Below are 26730 nucleotides of genomic sequence, written 5' to 3'. Positions count from 1 at the left end.
GCATCTTGCTCTGCACTGATGTGACACACACACAAAAAAAAAGGCACATGACATGTTTGACTCAGGAATGTGGTTGAAGTGATGTTTTTGGCAGCCGAGCTGGAGGGGAGGTACAGTAGTCAAGATTCAAGATGATAAGAGCTTGGATATGTCAGCTGTAGGTTGCGTAACATCACACTTGGCAGTCTGGTCAGCACTCGCTGTCATGTTGTCAGTGATGATGGAAAGGACTTAAAGAAGATAAGACTCACATGGGGAAATAAGTCGTGCTCAGTTTTGGCGGTCCAGGCCGAGCTTCAGGTGGCGGGCATCCGTCCTGCTGAGCTGCAAATGACACCCAGGTGAGCAGGTCCACGGAGTCGTCATTCAAAAAAAGTTATATGACAACACATTCAGTCTTTCTTATTCACAGGAATAATATTGTCACTGGAGCTTTTTCTCTCACAAATTATGAAATGAGAAAAAGTTGTGGGAGGCTCCACCACAGTGTGTGTCTGTGTCAGATACAGTGTGGTGTTTTCTGAGTGCTTGTTAGCCAGAACGTGTAGAGCAGAGGTGGCCAATGCCTGGACACTGAACTCATAATGGCAGCAGAATTTATGTTCCAGGATGTCAAGAAAAAAATCTTTTCAAGCCTGGACATTGTCGGAAATGAAAATGGAAAACACACTGCATGCATTTTAGTGGATTTTCACCTCAATCTTGTAGGACTTTACAATTTCTTTGAGTAACTTGTTTTGTTGACACTAAAGTACACAAACAGTTGGAGCAAGAAATTGTACCAAGCTGCCTGAATCCCATGACCCACCACATCCCAATCGCTTTGACCTCAGCCAGCCAGAACTGTGTTTGCTTATTCAATAATAAAGTCCAAAAAACATGTTTCTTCTGAGGGAACCTCAGATTGACAGTGGCATATTGAACCTTCTTTGAACAAATCCTCACATTCAATATTGACACCTTGCTCTGTTTCCAGGTGGGAAATGTAGGATTGAAATTCCAAAGACTCACATTTATTGTAGTCTCTGGAAACCAAAATAGCAAACCTATTGTTGCCGTATAGTAAAGATATGTTTAATCCTGCCTTATTATATATCTTATGGTGTCATTTGTCATTTTCTTGAAGTTCTTGGTAGTAATTCTTCTTTCTTCCCTGGCTTATCACCGTCTTCTTTGCTGCTCATCTCTCACCACTTTCCTCTTCAGCTGCAGTCATTTTGCTTTCTTCTGCTTCTCGGCGGCTCTCTTACCGGTTCTGATCTGTCCTGACTTAATGTGTCATGAAGAGGGTGCAGAAGACCATTCAGCCAATCATGCCCCTCGTTCAGAGATCTCATTGAAACAGGATCGGCTGGAAACTTTCTGGAATAGATGTCATGCGGGTTAACCAAGAAACTTTCAGACTGACGTCATTTTAGCAATCTGACGAGAACCACGTGTTGAGAAAATAGTGAAATGATCATACCTTGAACTCGTTTTGAGCATATAGATCATAGAGGGTCAATTTATCACAGAAATATCATCATTAGCGATGTGGCCTTGCTGCATGGTGCAGTCTCCTCACTGCAAAGGACAAGTGAAAAAGTCTCAAGAATAGCTCAACAAGCTGTTCATATGATTAGTAACACACAGATGTAACCTTCAGAAATGTATACTAATTCAGCAAGCATAAAAGGAATAATTAATCAGGGTTCTTCAGACCCACTCCACCACTCCTTTCAGCTGCTCACCTCACACATTTGTATAGACACTACTTTTTCATGGAAAAGTAAATTACAAACATTTTACAAACTCATTCATGCGTTAATCATCTATTTGTGTTGGTTGTGTTTATGTAGTACAATGGCTTGTGGATATATTGGATTATTTACACTGTCTCAGCCTTTTACCAAAGACAATTTACCATTGCAGTATAAATGAGGTTTTTCCTGGAAGAGTGGAATCCTTTAGTAATTGAAAAAAATCAGTATTTGTTAACAGCTTATTGCTTACAAATGCTTAATAATTATTTACCAACAAGAGTGAACTAAGTTTCAGCTGTTGAGATATTTTTAAACATTATTTCTGTCGTTCTTGAAACAGCCAGTACATGAAGCCAGTGAGGCGTACTGTTCAGATATATCAACTTCCCTCTTTTCCTAATGAAAATCTGCTTGACAAAACTACTACTTTGTCCTTTAACCTAAATTTATATGAATCTCCAACACTTCACTTTACTTTTCCTCAGCAATAATTTATTCTATTCTCCCACACTTTTAGCATGCATATTGTTTCCTCTCTAAAAAAGCTTCCAAATCCCCTCTCAGTGCGGCTGTGACACACACACACATTTTCTGTCAAGATGGTTCACACAGCCATGCTGGGTTACACCGTGATGAACTCCATGGGAAGGAGTGTAGTCTCACACACACACACACACACACACACACACACACACACACACACACACACACCAATATGAAATGAGCTCCCGTCGCTACCATCAAATTTATAAGTCTTGATTTGGAAAAGTCAGGCGGCTTTAAAGTGGAGATGAATGCCTTCTCATCCATTTCAATTACTTTTCCACTCTACTATCAGCATTTTGATTAGCGTCCCTGTCAGCCTTATGATTATGATGGCGATTATGATGATCATAACTGTTGTGTTGATGGTGATGATGATTGTGTTTGTGATTACTCTGCTTATTGACTGTGGCCGTGTCACAGACACAGTCTTTCATTTGCTCAACTTGCTGCGTTTGGTATTTCCAATCTGAAAGACAGAAGGAGCTCTCAGTAGTCCGGTCCTGTTCCGAGGAGAGATCATACGATTTCTACTGGAGATGGAAATCCCAAGTAGAGAAAAAAGCTTTCACTTTAGTCAGTTATTGAGTGTGGATGGTTTGAAAGATGACGCAAAAAAAAAAAGTCTTCATATCAGGAGTTGTGTTTGTAATGACGTTTCTTTTTGTAAGTTACATTACTGGGTTACAGTTAAAAAGGAAAATGAAAGGATTGTAGAATTGGTTTGTTATGTTTTTAACATAATCTCACTTTGCCTCCAGAAATTAATTTGAAATGACATGATTTTTATTATCACAAACTTAATATCTTGGTGATTTCTGAACACTATGTGCAAGATGTGACGCTCTTAATGGAAAAAACATCCCATGAATCAATCTTCAATGGCACCCAATTAGAAGGGAAGTTACATGTGAACCGAGCAGGGAACTGTTTTTTCTGGTCTAAATTGGTATAAATTTGCCACTTCCTCCATAGTTACAAGAATGTGCTATTACCATTTCTTAGAAAAAATGGAGCACACTCCTCCTCCAATCAGTTGTTCTTCTTACAGATAACCCGTTCACCACTGTGCTCATTGTTCTGTGCAGAGCGAGTGTTTCAGAAATGAAGAAAGTCAAAAGCGGGGCACTTGGGTGGAATTGCTCAGAGAAAATAGAGAGTAATAATCAGAAAACAGCAGCTCTCGGTGGAAAATAGCTCTCGTTTCGCACATGATGTTCTGTGAATTAGGTGTGAACAGCTATAACTGCGCTCCAGCAGGAGAGGACTTATACCTTCACACAGACACATACGTGCAGGTTAAAACCTATAACCACAACCATCATTTGTGGAGGTAAAGAGGTGCATAGGAGGGAAAGACTAAAGGGAAGAAGAGAATGTTCCATATGTGTGCAGGTACTCAAATCTAATTTAAATGTATTTATGAAGAGGTGGAAGGAATCGCAGTTTGCAAGGCAAAAATGAGGACAGTAATGGATGTTTGCTGGATTTTTATTGTTTTCTTATTGTTTGCTGGGAAAGAAAAGCAAGCACATCTGAATAGAGGGAAATGACAGCTGTGACAAGTAGCTGTGAAAATGTGTGTGTAATTGTTTTCCTTCTCTGTATTGATGAATGGCGTAATGCTTTCCAAATGAATATGATGAAAGCAGACTGTGTCTCATCATGCTTCCTTTGTCGAGCCTTTCCAATGAGGAATGCGCAGCGAGACCACCTGGAAAGCGTGCAAGGCACGTTTCCCTCCTTGGACTGAATGGCAGACCGCCTGTCGGTCGAGGTGAATGATGTAAATCTTGTTCATTATTCACAGCAGCCCCTCTGAACACGGAGGACCCTGTAGAACAGCTCCTGTCTCAGAAAGCTTCAACCAAAACAAATCTGCATTTACAGCAGGGCCTCTGGAAACGCTATTAAGCTTCACCATCGCCCCGGCTGAATCACTGATTCAACAGCATGACAGGAAGAGTGTGTGAAGGGTGTTCTTTGCTGACTTCTCCACATCTCAATCCGCAGAGATTTTGCAGAAAGCTTTAGGCATTGATGACGGTAAAGATTCACTGAGTGCTCCTCAGAGGAGCCACTGTTGTCTTAAGTGAGTGGATTGCTTCAAGCCTCACTATCTTCTCGGTATCTTTAGCATGACTCTAATGTCTTCAGTGTAATTACACTCATATTATAATTACACAGAGACAAAAAAGGGATTGCTGTGTGGGCTTATCTCGGTGGATATAAAGTGGTGAATGAGCCACTGAGCTGTTTTGCCGTTGTGTCTTAAAATGTAAGGTTTTTCCCAGGGAGCAGCTGGAGAGACTCAAAGTGATGGTGCGTGTAAAAGCGCCTCCTCTGGAGCACGGCTGAAAGATGACTGCCTTAAACTCTTATTTTGGTTCAGAAGAAGTAGCAGCTTTTATTTACTTACCTCGGCAAGTTTATTTTCACTGTTTTATAAGGCAGGTAACATCTGTGTGAGTAACGGTGTGATAACTTGTGAACTGTGAAATTGAAGAAATGAAGAAATTCCACCAAGAGTAGTTAAGACAGACTTGAAGACTGTATTCTTAATTTGCAAACAATTTATGAGCACAGTTTACGCTTTTATTTTAAATTATACCAACTTTGAATTTCACAAAAGATTGTTCTCCGAGTGCAGACTCACAATAAAGAACTTGTGCAGTCTTTCCCTGTGTACACTCGTCTCGAGTGTGGTCTTCCTGTTAATTAAAATTGCCAAAATGTGCACGAGGGAATATGATCTCATGTTGCAGCTTGCATTAAAACGGACCCACAGCCAGCTCCCCAAAAAACAAGTCTTCCAAACTTAGACAGCAAGATCATTATAGCTTGTTACAATAGGAAAAAAAAAAAAAAAAAAAAACAGCAGTCGAGATGTGTTAATAAGCAACAGTTTCAATTTACCATGTGCATCAGAGATGGTGTGATGAAAACAGTCTGTGTTTTAATTGTGTGTTTAGGATTACTCGTCAACAGAAGAGGGAGTAAACTTCAGTGCGTGCTGCTGGCTAATGGTCACGGTTATCCTGTCGACGTGTGTCAGTGTGAAGCAGTATCGTGAACAGAATGAGTAAAAATTTGTCATGCAAGCTCTTAATTTTTAGAAAATGATTGGTTTGTGTTTTCCACGTTCCTCATGAACTACGGCCAGCAATGAGATTAGATAGTTAGCATCCATATCACTTTAAGGTGAGGAGGTTTGTACTACATAGCGTTTATTGTTGCTCAATTTTTTGACAACAGAGCAGATATCGGCAGCGTTTATTCTCGATTAGCAATCAGGTCCACTGTTCATTTTTTTCAGTTTATTTAGGAACATTTTTCTTTATGTGAAGCGCTACATCCAAAATGATCCCTGCGTCTTCCACTTTGACTCATTACAGATGTGAACAACCCCAAATTGAAGTTGATACTCAGTGGTGCAACTTCTCAGTCGGTGTTATGCCATCAAATGCAATGTGCTGCATTTAAAAAAAAGAAAAAAGGTTTTCTCCCTATGTTGCTTATCCCTGGCTGCACGGTGTGCTGTTGTAAATAGATGAGGGTGTTGTTCTCATCAGGAGGTCTTGTACTGTAAATGCTGTCTCACCTGTAAAGGGTAAAATAAGGCTTCCATCAGACAATGAAAGCAGCGGGAGAACACGTCTCCCAAGAGAGCTCATTAAATCTGATTTGGCTTTTGTTACATCAGGATAAAGAAGAAAGACTTTTCTATATGTCATTTCCGACATGACTCAGATTGAAGAAACCATAATAGGATGCCCCATCCCTGTACAATTATGCAGCACCGAGGGTCTCATAGAGTGCAATAATTTTTCTGGCTTTATCACCCCTGCAGAGTGAAAGCGCCTCTCAGCCAATCAGGGCAGCGATTGCCCTGTTGGAAGGGCTCATCCCCATGAGGCCTTGTTAGGGACCCGTTGTTGTTTGTTTGGCAGGAGGGTGAGGGAGAGTTGTGATAATGGCAGGTTAGAATGATAGCGAGCGCTGTCCGTCTGTTTCTTCCTTTTTCCAAAAAATGAACAGCATCGACAAACACAGTTCCAGGGGTTTTTTTTTTAAGTTCACAGTTTAAATAACATAATTGTTATCAATTGATTCGCAAAATATGGAGAACTGTTGAATGAAATCATTCTGTATTAGAAACCATTTAACTGATAACTTCTTCTCACTGCCAAGGCTGAATTAAAATGCATTGAGGAGAAAAACTGTTAATATTATTCAATTATATATATTTTTTAATTTGTTGATAGACACATGATCAGATGCTTTATTTATTTTTATTTTTTCTGGTTGCAGTTGAAATAATGTAAAGAGAATAAGAGAAGTAATCAACTTCATGCAGCTTTTAACAACAGTATTATCATCCAAGACGAGTGAGTCGTCTCTATGGCTTTGATAACACTGCTAAAGGGAGCAGTATCACACAGTGCAACTGGATCAAATTTTGTCAAATTTTTATTGTATTTTGTTTTAATTTAGAGGAGTAACTTATAGCAAAATCTTTTCCAAAGTTTTCAACTTTCGCTAATTAAAAATGTAACAATAATTGCTGGAACGCATATAAGTTATATCTAGGATAACTGAATTGCAAAAAGAAAAGTTGGATATTTTGATTGAAAACAATGAAATACATCAATCTGTTGATTATATATTCATCATCTTCACTGTTTTTTTAAAAGAACTTATCAAAATACTTGAGAATGAAAAATTTCAACATTGTCAGTAAATGTAAAATCCATCAAAACAAAGTATATTCCAGGCAAAAGTTCACTGAAACAATAAGTTGGTCACAAATAAGTTATCCTAGACATTAGTAAACATAATTAGTCGTTTGTTATGCGTTTTTTTTAGTTTAAAACATTAAAGCTCGTGTCCGGAGTTTTGAAAGAGAGAGGTTTTTTTTTTAATCCAATGTCTCGAGGTTCCGCCCTCCCTCTGCTTTCATGAGCGGCCAAGCCACGCCCCTTTAATTGTGCACGCTATTATCTGTCGGGTGAAAATGAGAGCCTCTGAGTCCTACAGCATCCGACAAGTTTAGCTGTTTACGGTGGATGTTCAGCAGACAGTGGATATATCCGAGGTAAGCGGGGGCTGCTGCGTTGCTAACTCACCTCTGCCTGGGCGAGCGGCCGTGCTCTCTGGCTGCGCACACACTTTGATTGACAACACGAGAATGCGGAAGCTCGAAATCTATTGGCTGACGCTGACCGGCGCTTTTCGGATAACATGGGGGTCTATGAGACGAAGGCGGGGCTCATAAATAAATTTTTATATTGCTTTATGCTAATATTATATTCTAGTATCGAACCAGACTGACACATTTAAGCTCTGTTGAAAAATGATACATACGTTGGAAACGAACGGAAACTCCGGACACGAGCTTTAATGAGATGCATCAACTGGAAGTTTGAGAAGGTTTCACAAAATGCAGAAGTGCTTTTGTTGTTATGACATGTAATTCAGAACAATTATGCCATGAAGTACAGGAGTCCACATACAGTGCTTATCTCAATGTTTGGAATATTTATTTATTTTTATTTTTTTCAAATTTTAGCATTGAAAGAAAATTAAAAGATTAATTAAAGTGATTTGATTTGATTCATGATTTAAATATTGTGTTTTAACTGATTTTTATTACCTGAGCCAAACAGAAGCTATTTCTGTGAATAAACATTTGTGTCCCGATAAACCCAAAGTGTGTAAAACTCAAAGTACCAGAATTTGTCTAATACTAGATTATATAAAAAACAAGAGAATAAGATTCAAACAAGCATGTGCCAGCATGATAAAAGCAACTAGAGCTAGTTTTCTGTAACTATGGATTACTGTAACAGCGCATGATGGAAAGCAGCCTTGAAAACTGTGACAGAACAATAACTGTATTCATCCTCAAGTGTGAAAGGGATTGAGTGCATTGTTTGTGCAGGCTTTAGTTCTGATGGTAGGTGCTTATTGAGATAAAGATGTCTGTCAGCTGTGAGCTCACCTCAAGCTGCAGTTCTCAGCCATAACATCTTAAATCTGCTCCTGTGTTCACTTCATCTCTTTCCCCGCTGCTCCTCTCCACCTTTTCTCTGTTTTTTTTTTTTTTATCCTGCATTCGCCTTTCCGAATCATTCTCCTCCTTATTTTCCCACATCAGCACCTTTCCCTCTTTTTTTTCTCTTTGTTTCCCTCACTGACTCTGTTCCTGAGTAAGCCTTTTAAACTCCCGTGAGGCTGTGTGAAATTAGCTCCTGGCTGCTGCAGATTGTAGAGGTGTGTGTGTGTGTGTGTGTGTGTGTGTGTGTGTGTGTGTGTGTGTGTGTGTGTGTGTGTGTGTGTGTGTTCTCTCACTTCCTCTGAACCTTTTCTCATATTAACTGCACCCTGGTTGGAACCAGTGGCCCCCACGGGAGCAAAGCTTCGTCCCAGCGAGGTGAAAGGTCTTTCCTGAGGTCCTGTTTAGGGCTGAAGTTAAACCGGAATTGCTTAATGGCTGCAAACAAAAGTCAAAGCAATTTCAAAACAATGAACCCTGTGCGTGTTCTTGTGTTTCAGTCATCGTACAATCCAACATACCTTGTTAAAATGCGAAGCGCCACACAGATTCACCTGCAGAAGAAAAGACGTTGTTTAATGGCTAAGATTATAATTATGTTAAAGTTAGGGTCAGGGTTAGATGTAGTGTATGCAGCATGTCTGAGGTTCACATTATAACTTTGATCACACATAGTAATAACTTTGTTTTATTTTCTGCCATGTTCAGGACTCAGTGGGCAAAGTGATGGAGGAGTACCGCACTGATCTGCCTTCTTTTTCATGAAGCAGCATTATTGCCTTTTGTGTTCAAATATCCACAGTTATTTGCTAATCTATGTGTGTGCGCGTGTAAATGTGACAAAGTGTGGAATTATCTCTGAATTGTCTGTGGGTCAGACCTTGGCTTTTGCCCTCTGCAGTCTTGTCTTGTAGAAGATGTGCCCCTCGGTGATAAATATGGAAAACTAGGATAGCCCAGGGTATTCTTGCACGTACTTTCTGGCAGCAACTCAAATTTTGAAGGCCTTTCGCAAATATAACCAAAATCTCTGGGCAATTGAAGCTCATTTAAAGTACAAAACAAAAGCAAAATCACCAGCATATTCACAAACACTTCTGCAGATATGTATCTTATACACTACTATGTGAGTCAATTATCGTACTTATATTATTATATTGGGCTTTAATAAATAACCTTTTTACACTGTTTTGAACAATCGACGACAAGAAAAGTGATTGTAAAATAACGTGATACTTCATTCTGTTTGCAGCATGATATACTTGGAACATCATGCTGTGTTGTGGTATCCGACCAGTATTTTTAGATTCAGCATGAAGGCCCAGGTTTTCTGTTCATGCTGCAAAGGTATCTGTCTTTCTGTTCATAAAAAAAACACATAAGCTCTGACAATTCATTTTCTATTTTTGAACATGAACCCGTAACGAAGTGAATATACTGTCTGAACTGAATTACAGCCCAGCTCAGCTTTTACTATTAAAAAACAAAAAAAAAACAAAAAAAAAACCACAAATCTGTTTTTTTTTTTCTTTAAGATAGACAAGCATCATTTAATCATAACAAAGACAAAAAAACTGATGAATGTTTATTTTATATTTGCATTTGACAGACATAAAAACATTGACATTTTTATTATGAGCGCTTGTCTGGGCCACAAAGTGGATGTTTTGTCTGCATTTGTTTGACTTGCATTTAGCTTGACAAAGCCTCAGAGACAGGTACGTATCAGCTCACAGACGCAGACACGCATCCGCAGAGATGTGAGAGCTTCTTCCCACAGGCTTCCTTTGAACTTTCTACTTGCATTTACTCTGCAAACAGACAGGCAAGCAGTTGGAAAGTGTCAGTGCGGAATGATGAAGAGCCGGGACAAGAGGAGGTGAGGGGACGCTGAGCGCAGGACGGAACCTGACTGGTTTGGGACCGATCTAACACGCTGAGGGAGGAGCCAGCCCTGCGGGCCCACTGAGGGGAACCGAGGTGTAGGACGGGGAGGAGAAGGAGAAAAAGGATTAAACAGAGCAGAGTAATGCACTTCCAGTGGAGACGGGACGTTTATCGTTCCGTCCTCCTGAGCTCGTCCCTTGTTTCCCCAATGGAGCAGACAGATAAGAGAGCCTGTGTATGATTGGTTTAACACTTGGCCCATCGCCGCAGCTCCACTATCACAGTGGGATACCGGGAGCTGAGGGGATTCCGACAGATAAGATGGTATTTAAAAAAAGATTGGATAGGTTTGTACAGGAAGTAGGGCTGACTGAATTTGAATCAGTGCATTTGAATTCTGTGTGTCAACTTGAGCTGGAACAAGAACTGCCCAAAGTACACGGCTGCAAGCCTGCTAACGTAGTGTCTATCACACTCTTTTTGCATAATTTTCACCAGTTTTCATGTATTTGCCCAGTGGGACTTGATGGATCACTGTTTATGGTACCAACGCTCGCTGCGAGACAAAAACAGACTTTCCATTTGAATATGTAATGACTGTTGTGAACTTTTTCATCCCTTACTTTGTCTGCTTTTTGTGCGCCATTCAGGGTCCCTCTTCCATCTCATCAATGCAAATATATGGACCGAGTTACACACAATGTGCCTTTTTATTACAGTAGCTTTAATGCAACAAACTGAAGATCCAGTCACCGGTCTGAAAGCAGAAACAGAAAGAGAGGTGCATGGCTGCCTTCTCGTTCTCGTTATTTCTTATGGTTTTTCCAAATATAACGGTCTGCACCGCTTCCACATAAATTATTCAGATTTGAGCATTCACATGCAGTGTGAACAGCACCTCTTCACACAACAGGAGCAGGTGGGCTATTAACAGTTGATGATTTTCATTCTAAAGGTGTATTTTCCACGCAGCGGTGATGCTCAGACAGCAGCTGTCAGTTAGAATAGAAACACTGGAAATGATACTGAAATATTTGCAAGCAAGGTGTCGGGAGAAAATATATCTCTGAGCAGAAGAACGGACAGATGCAATTTAGCTTTTCACACCAGGAAGATATTTTTGAAGATCGGCAGACGGCAGCAGCAACAGACCATGTTGATTATCTTCTTGCTTATTGCGACACACCTTAAAACCTGACAAATCATAGACTAACACTGGAAACGCACCACTGCCTGACCTTTAATCAAGCACTTGAGACAAGTCGACAGGAATGCTCTTATGTTTCTTTTCTCCTGGTTCCCTCAACCAATCAAACCCCCAGGGGCAAACAGACCTGTGGCCATGTCAGCTAATCTTGTGACATGCTGTCCTATCTATTATTTATTACACTGAGTCGGCTGGTCTGTCCCTCCTCCAGACTTACATCTGTTTTCACCTGAATTCACCACTGAGCTGCTGTAAGGCTTCCATGGTGGAGAAACACTCTCCTGGCACCCAAAACTCACTTGCCAGATAGAGTATTGAGATTTGAGTTGTTTAATTTCTAAAATGTGCCTGTCGACCTCAGATTCATTGCCTTGTCCTTTCTTCCAACGCTCACTTTATTAAAACTATTCAGGTCGCCTTTAGTTGATTAATTTGTTGGCTGTAGAAACTTTGACAGGTCTCTCATCCACTGTTTACAGGCTGGAGTTTTTTTTATAGTTTAGGTTTGAGGTTCCTGTGCATTTCAGTCCCGGGAAATTCCAAAGTGCCTTTAATGAGGGGGAAAAAAATTGCCTGCAGAATTTGTCAGTTTTCGTGTCTTTCCACATCCCACCCACATTACACTGACTAGCCATGTTTTTTAGAGAGAAGTTTAAAAAATCAGCAGGATTTGAACTATATAGTTCACGATCTGTGGCACATTAGCAAAACCTTCAAGGAAAGACTGTCTGCGAAGCCTGCTGTTATCCCCGTTTGTGAAGAATGATTGTGTTTTGACTGTCTCTGATGGCGCTCTTCTCCCTCAGCCCTCCAGTGCTGCCCTCGGGTGTATCTAAAAACACCTCTGCTTTCCGATGAGTTTCAACTGCATATCAAAGCATGTCACAGTTGCAGCCTTTAGTACGTCCTTAAATCAAACGTGTTGCCTGCCTTTGATTTTATTTGCAGTTTTCATACTCACATGGAAAGCATGTTGATAGATTTTTGTGTCTTTCCTCCTAAATTTCTCTCTTGAGCTCTATTTTGAGCTTCTGTCGGGCTTCTCTATGCTTCCTTCGTAAGCGATCTCACTCAGGCATTCAAGGTTGCTGTTGTTTTTATCTTCTTTTTTTTTAATCTATTGAAGAACATTATCAAAATATCTGTACTTCAGTATTTAAATAAACTACTTTAGTCCAATTATAAAAAAAAAAAAAATGTGAAACCACACATTAACTGACACAGTTTACAAGAAATAAGCAGTTTTTAAAAGCTGGATGTGTTCAGGATGTGTGATCTCCGATGCATAACTCATAATATTATCAAAAAAAAAAAGCCCACTGATATGAGGAGCCATAAGGCAGTGCAGAAAGGATTCTAACCAAGTGCTGGCAAACTGCAAAAAGGGACATCTCCCTTCCTCCAGTGGAAGTATAATGAGTGGCTGGAAGCACGTTCACATCACAAGTGATATCAAGCCCATCCCTGTGGGGGGAAAAAAAAAAAGCTTTTTTTTTCATGTACAGCTCCTCTGCTCATGTTTGAATGAGAGAAAAAAAAAAAACAAAACAAAACAGCAGTTGTCCTGAATCAAACATCATTCGATATTGGCTTTGTTTCTCTGTGCTTTAATTGATTGTCATTTCTCTATCATATCCTTATCTCTTCATTCCTGTCAGTAGGTTTGCACAAAGATTGATGTTACTACAACCTTCACAGTCGGTCTTCCCCTTTGTCCTTCTTTTAAGTCCAAGAAACGGTTTTCCTCCTGCTTTCTCCTCCCACCCTCACTAAGCCAGCTACTCTTTTCTTTTTTCTTCCACAGCCCATCTTGTAATTGATTGATTTTCTCATTCACATCCCCAAAACTCAGGGAAAATGAGAGAAGTACTAGATGGGAGCCAGTTTGGCGAGGGTGTTGAAAAAAAGGCAGTAATTCTGAGGAATAAAGATGGCAAGATATTTTGAATAACAGACTGCTCAGTGAAGGTTTTCCCCTCATTAACGAGAAAAGAAAGAACAGAATGGAGAGGAAGCAGATTTTTGATGTCGGCTTTGAGCCACTGTGATGAGTGTGTTGAGTTTCTGGATCAGTGGGGGGATGCGCTCAGAAAAAAAAGAGGGGAGAGGAAGAGAGTTGATGAATGAGGGAAACTATAAATACAGAAAGCCGAAGGGAGAAGGGGGAAAGTAAGCAGAAAGGAGAGAAGTTGTTTGTCTCACTTTAGAGACGTGGGATTGGCTATGAATGCACGTGTTGTCACTGCTCACACAGATCCTTATGTAACTTTACAGGCTGGACACAAATCATTGTTCCACTGACGCACACACGTTTATTTTTAGCTTTAATTGTTTGTGAGCGAGAGAAGGGGTGAGCGAGTGAGAGAGGAGTGCAATGGAGAACCCTCCAATTAACCTTTAATTTGGGTTTTAACTGTCCTCCAAAGCAGGTGCTGCGCGTGCGTTAGCGTGCGCGAGTGTGCAGTGGCATGCTGTTTCATCTTTCCAGCACCACGTGTACAATTACCGGCCGGTTCATATGAACGAGAGGCGGCCTGTCAATCGCAGCGCTGCAGACACGAAGAGTGAAAAGACTCCAGTGGAGCTTCACTACAAAAAAGCCGACGCTCCTCTTTGTTCTCTGTGTGTTTTCTCTCTCTCTGTCTTACTGCCCACTTGGACTCCTCGTGTTGTCTTTGTCCGTGTTTTCTCTTCATCACCTCTTTCTTTTATCACGTTCCGTAGTTCCTTTTTTTCTGTGCATCTATGCCCCTGCGATCAATTCATTACACGGAGGTTTTTTTTAATCTCTTATCTCATGTGCATAAAACCCTTCTTCAGTCCATCCAGAGTCTCCGTACTGCACTACAGTCAAGTGCAGCCTCAATGCACCCGGGAGCGTTTAACTGAGAAATGCTTTAGCAACTTGGAGTGGATTTACTCAATGTAACAAGTTTACACTTGAATCAAAACATAAGCAAGCTTCTCTTTACATCCAAATCATGATGATTGATTTTGGCAAATATTACAGCTGTAGCTGAAACATGCTAATAGAACACTGATCTGAAAGCCTAATGGAAAAGAAAAAAATGGAAATTCTGAGCGAAGTTCAAAAGTTCATAAACCCTGTCACCCGATTCAGTCCATGGACTGACGCATGGCCACACATCCTGCTTTCTTTCAGAGTCTGATTAGAAAGCAACAAGCATCGGTTTTTTTTTGTTTTGTTTTTTTTTTCCTGTGACACAAAACATGTAAAAGTGCTTGATGAAGTGTAATGTGACGACTTTATGTAACAGACATGTGCACAGAGGTCTGGCAGTGGGACACAATATGATGTGTCGCTTACACAGACTCTGGTTGGATCATAAATAGTGTTACTCTTCAAGACCAATCATAATTTAAACCAAGCAAAGGAATATTTTTCATGATGCAATATTAATAAAACTGGTGTTGAAGCACATTACCTATGGTACATTTAACTGCACTTTCTATGAGGGTCTTTTGTCTGAAAGGACTCTTTGTTATAGAGGATGCTGTTGGAGCCACGGATCGCCAGGGAACCACTGCGTCAATGTATTGTCCCTTTTTTGTGAGTTAATTCACTTTGATTGGTGACTGATTTTCTGGGGCTATGGTTCAAAAGAAGGGAGACAAACATGCTAAAAGATTTTGCTAAAGGCAGTTAAATGGTGACTTCCGTCCCTCACATAATGTGTGGCGTAGCAAAATGAAACATTTATAAACACATTTTCAAAGCTTCTTAACATGGGTATACAAAGCTTTAGCTAATGTGCATTTATAATGATGTTAGTGAACAGACACATGGCATCTCCTCAGCTGCACAGGGTCCAGTATCTGGGAAACAAAGGGAGGAAATGTGTAGATGATGAATGTGGTGGAGTGGCACAGACTGCAGTCTTTACTGTCCGACTCTTCACTGTCTGAGGTTAAGATCCTGTAGTTTTTAATAAGCCTGTTTCCAACAAAAAGATCTTTATTTGCTTGCTGACAAAGACAAATGTTTGTGGTCGAATATATGTTATTCTCAGAAACTTTGTTGATTTCTAATTAAAGATAAAATGTAACATAAATTACAACTATTCATTTTGTGAAGGCTATTTTTTTAAATGTTTTATTATTATAGTGTCAGTCAGTGAGTGGTCACATATGAAAACGTAGTGAGCTGACTCTCCACAGCTAATATAAGCATGTCTCTCTTTGTTGGAGGAGTTACTATATGCAGCATGACTCATGCCATGACAGTAATGGAGGCATCAGCAGATTAACCTCTGCACATCTCTCATAGTCAGTTCAGTGAAAACGACACGACCTCTCACTGCGCTGGTTTCAGCTCTGATCATAACATTGATGGCACCTAATTCCCTCAAAGTCACTTAGAAAACTACTAATCCAAGTGATTTGTCAAGTGTGTGACAGATAATGAGTTTCCTTATTAAATAGTTTCTGTTATGGCAGCGGCCAGAAAGACTTCACAAGCCCTATTAATCCTTCTATCTTCATCAATACGATGGCTTCAGCTGCTCTTGTAAAGGCCATAGAAATTACCAGTAGAGCTTCATGTGATGTCCTTGGAAAGGCATTTTTTCTTAATGCATGTCAGAGGTGACCTGCCTGAGTTCAGAGATTGTATTATGGAGTTAGGTCAAATTAATTTTATTGAAGTTTTCCTTGAGTTTCGATGCAGTTTTTCTGTCGAGAACCTCACGCACGTCTTTGGTTTTTCTCAACTCCTTGTTATGTCATATATATATATATATATATATATATATATATATATATATATATATATATATATATATATATATATATATATATATATATATATATATATGTGTGTGTGTGTGTGTGTGTGTGTGTACTGTACCAAGTGAGTTCACAATGTATAAAATAATAATATACACAAGGAAAAAGAAAGGGTTCGGAGATGGTGTGTTTGTTGAACTAGATGTTCTTCATTAGGATGTTAATGAAAATGGTATCTGATCCAGATAACAGACGACACTGTCTTCAAACAGGCCCCTTCAATGTGTGTTGCTTTCCTAAGTTGGTATCGGTCAGATATTGAAGCATAGCTGATTCTCCCGATCTTAGTCAGCGTTCCTCACTTCTGCAGAGGCCCAGCAGTACAGTAATCTGATGTGGTATATCTCTGAAATACACTCTGCTCTGTTGTGCTATCTGCTCACCAAGCTCATATATCAGCTTCACTGGGTGCTGATCAGATCCCAGACCACTGCTTTTCTACGAGTGGGATGTAGTCGGAGGAGAAGAGCAGGGGCTTAGTGGAGGAGGGGGAGAGGAGAATGAGTAACAGACTGTTGGGAAAACGATGAAGGAGGAAAGAAATCCGGCAAAGTTCCAGTGCCATGAATAAAATGCGTAAAGCACACAGTAAATTTTTAATGCTGTTTAGTTTCCACTGAGAGGCCAGATTTGCATCCTCATCTCCTGATTATGACATCTTCAGTCAGCACTGCAGGCATGCTTTTGCCTATTTTAATGTTAATTTGAGTATTTGCACAAACTCACAATTACCCACTTGTGAGCATAACCACATACACACACGCGCACGCACACACACACACACACAGGCTCATGTTCAGTGAAGGTTATTTCTGCTGAGATCCACTAATCAGACTGAATCCATTTGTGCTTGGCTCCCCCGTGAATCGATTGTGTTCCTTCTCTACCTTTTCCTGTCACGCGCTTCCTTCTGGGATCTGCTATCAGAGGGAATCTCGGAGCCATCACAGGGAAGGGAAAAAGACACACATGAGCTGACCCTGTGGGGACCCGAGAGATTGACTGATTGTGAGGTTATCACAGAAATGAAAGACTTTCCAAATTGTTCCTTTGTGCAGTAACAACCTGGTTTAAGAGTCTGTAAACCTCAATATGTGCAATGCTATAGATAAACAATAGCCATGTTGTCTTTCAAATCTGTCCTGCAACAAGTTATGTTTGAATCATTTTTGGTCAAATATCATTGAAAAAGTATGTACTTTTATTATTGCAATATAAATTGTTCATAAATAAAATAGCATAACTACAGCTGCAAACCGCATAAAACCTTTGAACAACAAAAATAAAAGAAAAAGTGAAAAGCTGGACAGTAATAACTGTATATAAAGAGCATAAATACTCAAACAAGGTCCATCTTATTGCTGAAGGAAAAACTAGAAAAAGCAAAAAATATATATTTCTTCCAACTTTTCAAATCAGCCTGAGTTCAAGTTCATTTTCTGTGAAGAATCATCTGAGGAGCAAAAGCCTTTATTGCTGATATGGTTCCCAATAGTCAGAGCAGTATGTTACTCTACCTGTGCAGCGGCAGTCCGGGCCTATTAAATGGCGCTGCTCTGCTCTCAGGGGATGCTATTTACCGCTAAGTTGCCCTTCCAGATTTAAACATTGAGGCTGAAATGAAAACACATTGATACCATGGTGTTCTTGTTTCATTTAAGGCCTGCCTGCAGGAGACCATGCTTATTTACGCTGAGTGAGAGGGACACAAATCATCATTAAAACAACAAATATGGGAGCTGGATGCTGTCTTAAAACTGAAGTATTGCTAAATGGCCGAAAAAGTCCTAAAACCAGTGATTCATTGAGCATTTCCAATACCTGTGTAGTTACACCAGTGGTTTTTAAAGCCATTGCCATAAAACCTCTGAGAGAATGTGTGAGATTTTTAAATGAAGTGTTTACCTCGGATCAGAGCTGCTGCGGCGTGTGCTACCTGAGAAGATGTTGAGTTCTGTGGAATCTCTTTCTCACATATTAACTGTGCACTTTTACAAAAGGGACATGCTTACTTTAGTATAATTAATTATTGATCATTTTCACCAGCCTCACTTTACAAACCACCGACATTGTAATGGGCACTCAAACTCTTTTTACAAGATACAGAACCTTTTAATTTCTCAATCGTTTTTCAACAAACATCCTGATGATGCTTTAAATATGAATCTCATGTTTTAGATATGCTTTTATTAATTCCGTCCTAGGATATTATCATTATATAAACTGAAATTGAATCAACACAAATTGTAGATCACATACAATTCACTGCTAGTAGAGTAAAAACAATCCGTACAAGTGCCCCAGCCTGTCCTTTTTACTCGCCTGTCTAAAAGAACCATTTATCAAGAATACTGCAGTTAGCAGGAGACCTTCATAAGGCTGGATTTTAACTACTGCCCACCTCACTTCAGTCTCCACCGGACTCCGTCCAGCCACTGCAGCCACTGCTGACTCTTTCAAGCTACCAATCGATACAGGCTAAATGGCTAACTGTGTTTTGTCTGTAGGTCGTTGCCGGCCCAAGCGTTCTTTTAACTGGAAAGAGACAACTCAGACGTTAACATAGCATAAACTGTCACCCTTTTCATGCAGCCGTTTTCAGGGTGATTTAGGTTAAAGTGGGTGAACGTGTTGACACACACACTGGTGTGTGTGTGTGTCCACTTCACAGAACCTGAAAAACTTCCTTACAAGCCAGTTCACAATGAGGGTTACAGTGTCTCGCCGTCATTGCTGCCCGACTCGAGCATATTTGCATGATTAACCTGGGAGCCACGCCAGCGTGCCGGCTGGCTTCTTCTCTGTCAAGACATCAAGTTTCATCTATTATGATCATAAACCCACAGTGTGCGCGTGGAAGAGGACAGGGTGCGTTAGAGGAGCATGTATCTTTTGTTGCTGATGGCATCCTGAAAGGCAGAATGTTGAATGGTCCAGTGGTGCATATTGCTGTCTAATATCCTGAAGTACAGTTTCATTTAAGATGTCACCAAAAGCCAGCAAAATCCTGTATTGTAATGTTTTATCTTCATTTTTCTGATTGCTGAACTAGTGTCTTATTGGAGTATTTTTAGCAACCATTCAAAGGCTTTTATTTCTTTATCAAATGTTAAAACGTTTCAACTGACTCCTAGTTAATAAAGGACTGTCTGTTATGTGCTGTTTGCACAAAATACAAAGCATTATATTCTGTATTTTACTAGCTGATCAGGATCTGAGGCTAAACTTCAATTCATGTGATTGCAATATTTCTACGTTTCACCTGTTCGTGCTGATCGAGCATGATGTTGCTTTTTCCATTTGCATTTTCTGCAAATCACGATGCAATAAATGGTCGGCCTTTATATAACCTCTATGTATTTACTTCATAACTGACAATGTGTGTTGTTTACAATCTTGTAGGGTCACAGGTTGCTAGTTAGCATACCCAAGATGTGAAATTAAGAAGACAATCTACAGGAAGGGTTTTTGGCACCGGAATGTAAGCTTTTAAATGAGCAAATGAGAAAAAAAAAAGCTTTTGATAATTGGCTCATGATCGAAACTGTATGCCAGTTTGGCAGTGAGACACAAAATAATAATCCTCAGTGCAGCAGAACTTTGACAACAGAAGTGGCCTTCAAAATGTTCCCAGTGTAATCACGACAACAAGCACAACAGAAAGTACGCGCATTTCTTGTTTCCAGGTTGTTTCCTTGTTTCCCACTGCACAACCTCATTGACATGCTTGCCCCCTTTCTCCCCCGGGGAAGGATGTCTGAACACTGCAGCCTATTCTCACTTGATCGCGTTGCTGCAAAACAGCAGCGTGTAATAGAACTGCTCACCGCGACGTGAAGCTGTTTAAACACAGACATGCAGTCAATTAACCATAATTAAAACAGAGGCACTGCTAAATAAATGGCACCATGTACAGTTTCATATTAAAGGAATCCCATTTTCACTGACAGCTGTTGTGCTCCATTTTAAATAGATTTTTAATTGAACCCTAAAAAAAAAAAAAAAAAAAAAAGACTTAATTAAACAGTTGAATTTTATTCCTTTCCTTGCTTGGCAACCAGGTCTTGCAGAGAGTTTGCAGCTTTATAGAGAAGCAGCAGGCAGATTTTTCCGTGATACCTGCAACCGAAAGTTTCAGCACCACCTCCATCAAAGCCAGTATGATAATAACGACACAGTTTTATCTCCTTGTAATCACTTTAAAGAGTTTGAATGTCACTGGGGCAGTGTAGCAGTGAACTAAACAGCCAGTTAATGCTTCTGAGATGAGCACACTAAAATATTAATGAGGGTCTTGGGCAAAGAAAGGTCATTCGTGTGACTTAAGTTGAATAATAAGACTACTAGTAACGCTGTGAACCCAAAGTAACACAAGCTGGTAGAAAGCCGCTTCTCTCCGACAGAAACACCTCCGCTGCAGTCCTGCGCCGCATACAGGAAGTGCTGTTATCTGATGAGAGCAGATGACACACGTTTGCTTGTACACACAACATGTTTGTGGCTGCAGGTCAAAATTAACTCGGCAGAAAACACCAACAAGATACAAATCGTCCAGATGGTTCGGAAATCAACAAGACAGCAAAAAAGATGAACTCTTTCAGGTCTGCCTCCGATCCAGGAAGTTCTGCTTGGAGAGCGCTGCAGTCTGACATGATCAGGTGATTTCCAAAGACAAAACACTGCGGCTCATGTCGGAGTCAGAAGAGAAATGTCTTTTGCTCAAGCGCAGTTTAGATAGAGCTTGATATTATAAATCACAAAATAAGCTTGGGGATTTGATAACGGTGCTCTGCAGAGGGAGAAAACAGTAAAAAAAAAAAGAAAAAAAACTGGGGAAAAAAAAGAAAATGTTTGAAGTTTTCTGTGAACTTGTACAACCTACAGACACTGATCCTTCGACTCAAACAGTCCTCAGGGGAAACGTGGTATCAACAAACAAACGCCTCTCTGGAATTTCTGAAATGATCGCTTCATTCAGTTCTAGAAGAACATCTATCTATCTATCTATCTATCTATTTATCTATTTATCTATCTATCTGTCTGTCTGTCTGTCTGTCTGTCTGTCTGTCTGTCTGCCTGTCTATCCATCCAATACAACTATTTTCGGATTTTCGGAGTTCATTGATCCAAACATCTGACTTGGCTGTTAAGTGCATTTTTGCATTTGTTTGTGTGGATTCATGTTTTTTTTTTTGTTTTTTTTGTTTGTTTGTTTATTTGTTAAACACCTGCAAACCATCCCGAGTTACATTTTACATAATGTCTGAAAAGTGTTACAATAAATAAATAAGGGGTGTGAATCCGTTAAGAAATAAATAGCAAACTGTGGCAAATGTCTTGGTAATTTGTCATATGAGTTTGGAGCTTATAATTCCCACACATCATGGATTGAATACACAGAAAATGGTGGCTGTTTCGAATCCTCTGGCTTAGCAGTCAGACCCCTCAAAGACAGACATGCAAAGCAGCTTTTCAAATAGAAGTCACCACTTTGATATCAGTATCAATAATATTACAATAATACCATCATTACATCCACAAAAGTATTTTTAAAATGAGGACCCTGATCCTGTATTTTTATTTGTCAAACGAAGATATTTTTTTTGTTTGCCCCACATCATTATCTCATTTTTCAAAGCAAAACGCATTGATAGAAAATGATAAATCAAGGAGGGAACAGAAGCATAGACACCAGAAGCCGTGTTGACTGGGATGGTGTAGTGAAGGTCAGCGTACCTGAAATGTAGTCTTCCCACAACGAAAACAGCTGAAACTGCAGAAAATGTGGGCGTCAGCATGTATGGTGAGAATAAAGACAACACTCCCTCTGGTGAGGGATCCCAGTTCCTTGTGTGTCCCAGAAAAGCTGTTTTGTGAGGTGATGAATGCAATCAATCAATCAATTTTCAATCAATTTATTTTTGTATAGCCCAGTATCACAACAACAGTTGCCTCAGAGGGCTTCAAGATGTTACATTTGTCGGTAAAAGTAAAAACAGTGAATAAGCATAATGGTAATATGTCAATATTTACAGTAACGAGACAGAACGAAGCAACCACCGCCTTCGACCCTCACATCCGGCAAGAAAAAACTCCAAAAACCCAGTGGGAAAAGAAGAAATCTTGGGGAGAACCACAGTATGGAGGGATCCCTCTCCCAGGGACGGACAGCTTTGGCAACAGCTAGCATGAGACAATAAGAAGTAAAGCCTAGGACTATGTTGAGGACAGTCCGTTGGACGGTCCAGCACAAGAACCACGGATCCCAGCAGTAGAACCGAAGCCAGTCCACGGGCAGGACCGACAGGGGTGTCCTCCCGGTCCGGACGGAGCTTGTTCATAGGCCTTCGTAATAGTGGAGTCAGCAACTGAAACTGGAGAAGACTCCCCCTCGAAGGGGGGGACAACAGGTGAAAAGCAATGAACGGACTAAAGGGAATAACATTCAGACATTAGAGGAGGACAGGGCTCAGTGCACCGTACTTCCCACAGCATTCTAGCTCCTGGGGCAGCTTTGTGGATACTTAACCTGTTTAAACTAGTATTTAGTTAGTATAGTTTAGTTTAGTTTAATTTAGTTTGGTTTAGTTTAATTTTGTTTAGTGTAATTTGGTTTGGTTTGGTTTAGTTTAATTTAATTTAATTTAGTTTAGTTTAGTTTAGTTTAGTTTAGTTTAGTTTAGTTTGGTTTACTGTAGTTTGGTTTGGTTTACTTTAGTTTGGTTTGGTTTGTTTTAGTTTAGTTTAGTTTAGTTTAGTTTAGTTTGGTTTACTGTAGTTTGGAATGCACATGGGCAGTCACGGGGCTGACAAGTATGTTATACTATCACCAGAGACCAGAGATGGTGTGCGACCCGTCAGGGGCAGGAAGCGCCCGAGGCGGACACATTGTGTTGAAAGAAAACTGTCCTTCGATTATTTGGAAATCATACTGCATTGAAATCAAATGATCTAACCACGACTTCAGATAGAAATTCTGAAGCACTGATTAAGAAAAAAAAGCAGTGATGCCATAGAAAATTACAAATAATTGATAAACAAATATGTTTCATCTTATTGTGATTCTCATTTCCAATCCTACAAATATTATACCTTTTTTTTTTTTAATTACCCTCTGCAGCGCTCAGTTAGGCGGAATAACAAGCTGAGCAGCCAAAGAATTAGCAGGATGGATAAGTTTGAATTTCAGATTAGATGCAGGGCTTTTTTTTCCAGTTTGATTTTCTTGTCTGTCACTTTCAATTTAACCTGCCGTCCTCTTCTCTCTTCACATCTCAGATCACATTTTATCATTCCAAAAAAAAAAAAAACAGGGAAAAAAAAACTGTTGAATCATGTTTTCTTCGCCTTCCTCTCCTTGAGTGCAACTTTTCCCCCTTTTGTCTCTCTTCTCTTTCTTTCCTTTATGCTGCTGCTCTATCTCAATGTGTTTCAAATTACATGCCACATCAAATCAAGCCATCACACGAGGTAGCAAGTGTGTGTGTGTGTGCATGTGTATGTGTGTGTACCCGGATTCAGATTCCCATTGAATGAATCAGTGGAGTCGGGCTCAGTATTCAGAATGAGTAACACATGGTTGTAATGGACCTACGAGACGGCAGCATACCGTGCCATTATCACTGACCTTTATTTCTTTCTCTCCTCTTTCTCTTCTCTATGTCCCCTGCAATCATTTAAAGGAAGTAGAGGTAAGTACAGCCATTGCTTTTTGTAACTTGGTGATACTGTTTTGAAACAAGCCCCAGATATTGCAGAGTTTGTGTTGCAGGGGAAGATCCGGTGAGGTGTTTCTGATTTAAATGCTCGGCAGGTTTGGAGGCTGGTCAGGCGTAGCATGGCGTAGTTCAACCTATTAAAATGTTGCCCTAGTGGTTTTGTAAGGTTCATAATCCAAAGCAAACTTTGTTTTTCTTCCACATAGCAAGTTTCTGAAGTATTACCAGTCTGCTCATGCAAAAACTTTTACTGACACTAACCTCTCTTAGAAAAAAAAATAAATAAATATAAATCAATTCATCATTCATATCTGAGGAGTTTGCCAGACTGACGGCGTTGATGTCTGTCACACTGATGGAAAAATAAAATCTTTTCCCCCTCAGAATTCTCATATAACCTGGTCAAATGCATGCAGACACCCAAGCTGCAATTCTCCCACAGTTTTCGAGCATTTCTGTCAGAGCTGTTCCCACTCAGTCACCAGAGAGTTAGTGAGCTTGCCGGCTGCAGATGGAGGATGATGAGACCTGCCTGGCTCGAGGTTAAGTTTGTGTGCTGGCAAATGGAAAGTTCCATCATAACAAGTTTGGAAAATATTTTTCATTAACCATATAGTGTAAAATTGTGGCATGCTTATTGTGATAATGTGGTTTACTTTTTACTCAGTAGCACAATGAAAATACACTGTACAAAGTGAAAGAATATAATGTGTTTTTATACGGTATATTCTTTTATTCTACTCAGCTATTTTTCTCTATATAGATAATTATAATATGAATTTGCGGAACTTCAATTTATTCAGTATAATGCAGGAGAAGTCTTCCTGTCTGGACAGAGAACTGTCAGTACACTACATGTGTGCTTTAGTTCTAAACTGGCAGCAGTTTGTGACTACAAAGCAGGATTTTGTAATAGAGTCAGAGCAGGGGAGATGGACATAAAATAGGTGAAAAAAAAAAGAAGTGAGGACATGAGTTAAGTGAGGGCCTAGGGGAAAAGTTAATTAGGTTTTATCTCCTCATGTGAAACTTTTTTGGTTGGCTCAACTTTTGGCAGATGTCATTTATAGAGCGGTGGTTTGGATGAGTGGGTCAGCTGTCCATTTTCTGCAGACTGTTCCAGGACTACTCGATTTAGTCTTCCCCCTCTCTCTCACTCTTCCCCGCTCTTCCCCTCCTCCTCTGTGTCTTTTATTCAATAATGAAGGATATAAAGGTCCTTCTCTCAGACACAGCAGGTTTGCTCTGCTTGGTTCACACAGTGTCACTGACACAGACTCGCTCCCTGCTGACACACATATGGTTCACTCTGGGTAATAATACTATATCCGTGGACAGCACAGCTCCAGGTATGTGTGTGTGCGGGAATGTGTTTGTGTACTCTTCTGTCTTTCTGCGTGCCTTTTCCATCTTGGTGTGACATCGGGTCATACATAATCTGACAGACGGTCCTCAGTGAATAATAATGATTATCTCTTTATCGTGGCGCCTGCGAGCGGGCGGGATGTACCACTGACGTCCTGAATCCAACCTCTCAGGCTACAGGACTTGAAGGACCCGATGCAAACACCTCATTGAGTCAGTATCTCAACAGGTTGCAGATTTTTTTTTTCGTCGTAAACAGGAACATTCCCCATATTATGCAGGTGGTCATAATGTCTGATTGCTGTACGTTATCACAGGAAATATTTGCATTTGTGTCGTAAACGCAGCAAAATTTATTCCTGCTTGACTTTAATCACCTCAAAAGTTGTGTTTGTTAGCACACAATGAACATTTGATGATGGTTATTAACAGTAAAATACAGTTATGGGGAGACATAATGTTTTAATGTCCTGTTCAGTAACTCTGAGTCCTCCTTTGGGCTTTTTTCATGGAGGCAAGGTTGTAAAAACACCTGCAAATATTGTAAATTATTAAAACATTGTGTCTTCTTATAGGTAGTTACACTTTAATACAATGTACTAGAAAGTGTTTATTAAACCTTAAATTAGAAGGGTAAATGTTTTCTACCGCTGAGCCAGAACGCTGAATTCCTTACAGGAATGTAGTCGACACAGCTTGATTGTATAACAACTTGTGATGAAACAGATAAATATATGGTAGATTTATTGTGCTGATTTTAAACATGCTTTTCATTTAAAGAAAAAAAAGAAAAGAACACACACGTTAGAGCCCCTCTGCCTTTGCCTACGTCTGACTGTCTCTTTACTTAAAAGTGGAGCAGCATTTAAGCCCTGACCCTCGCTCACAATGAGGGTTTTTAATTGCTCTACACAGCGGAAGATTTCTCTAAGTGGCAGAGGATCAGCTCCAAATGAAGCCTCTGAATCAAAGAGTAGTAAGCTTAACAAATCCAAATCTCTCCTCAGCTGAGCTCAGCTGTGAGGAGCCAGTTATTTCTGGGATAGTAAAATGTTTCTTTCACGAATGTGTGCTCTTCAGATGTAACTCTGCGGGAACAACAAGTGCTAAAAAATAACAATACACTGCGCATTTGCATCCTGGTGTAATAAACAAACACTGCTTTTTTTGTGCATTCTGATGCTGAAACCCATTTTTAATCTTGACATTGATTGCTTTTGTCATATAAACTCCATTTTAGAGTCTGCAGCTGTCTTCACCCCGCAGTGGGCCTCCTGTTGGGTTTTCTTTTGATATTTCTCTCTATTTATCTCGGCCTGTCAGACCGAGACGTGCAGTCATAGCATAGATCATGAATGTGGAAAACAGATTACTAAGAAGCAGAATGAACCGGTAAATTTGTGCATC

At 40.0% G+C, this 26730-nt stretch overlaps 1 protein-coding gene across 3 annotated transcripts in view; it reads left to right on the top strand.

The window, feature by feature from the left end:
- spock1 (SPARC (osteonectin), cwcv and kazal like domains proteoglycan 1) overlaps window positions 1–26730 on the top strand; it is a 112568-nt gene that overhangs the window by 32139 nt on the left and 53699 nt on the right. For 2 of the 3 annotated variants that reach the window (XM_030101466.1, XM_030101474.1), the window contains exon 3: window positions 23923–23931. The exons of the other annotated variant lie outside the window; for it this stretch is intronic. In XM_030101466.1, coding sequence (XP_029957326.1) covers window positions 23923–23931 — 9 coding nt within the window. The remainder of the gene's footprint in view (window positions 1–23922; window positions 23932–26730) is intronic. 3 annotated transcript variants of the gene reach the window in all.

Source organism: Salarias fasciatus, chromosome 2 (genome assembly GCF_902148845.1).
Source record: "Salarias fasciatus chromosome 2, fSalaFa1.1, whole genome shotgun sequence".
Classification (NCBI taxonomy): Eukaryota; Metazoa; Chordata; class Actinopteri; order Blenniiformes; family Blenniidae; genus Salarias; species Salarias fasciatus.
Note: the sequence above shows the minus strand (reverse complement) of the source record. Positions and strands in the feature narration are given on the sequence as shown.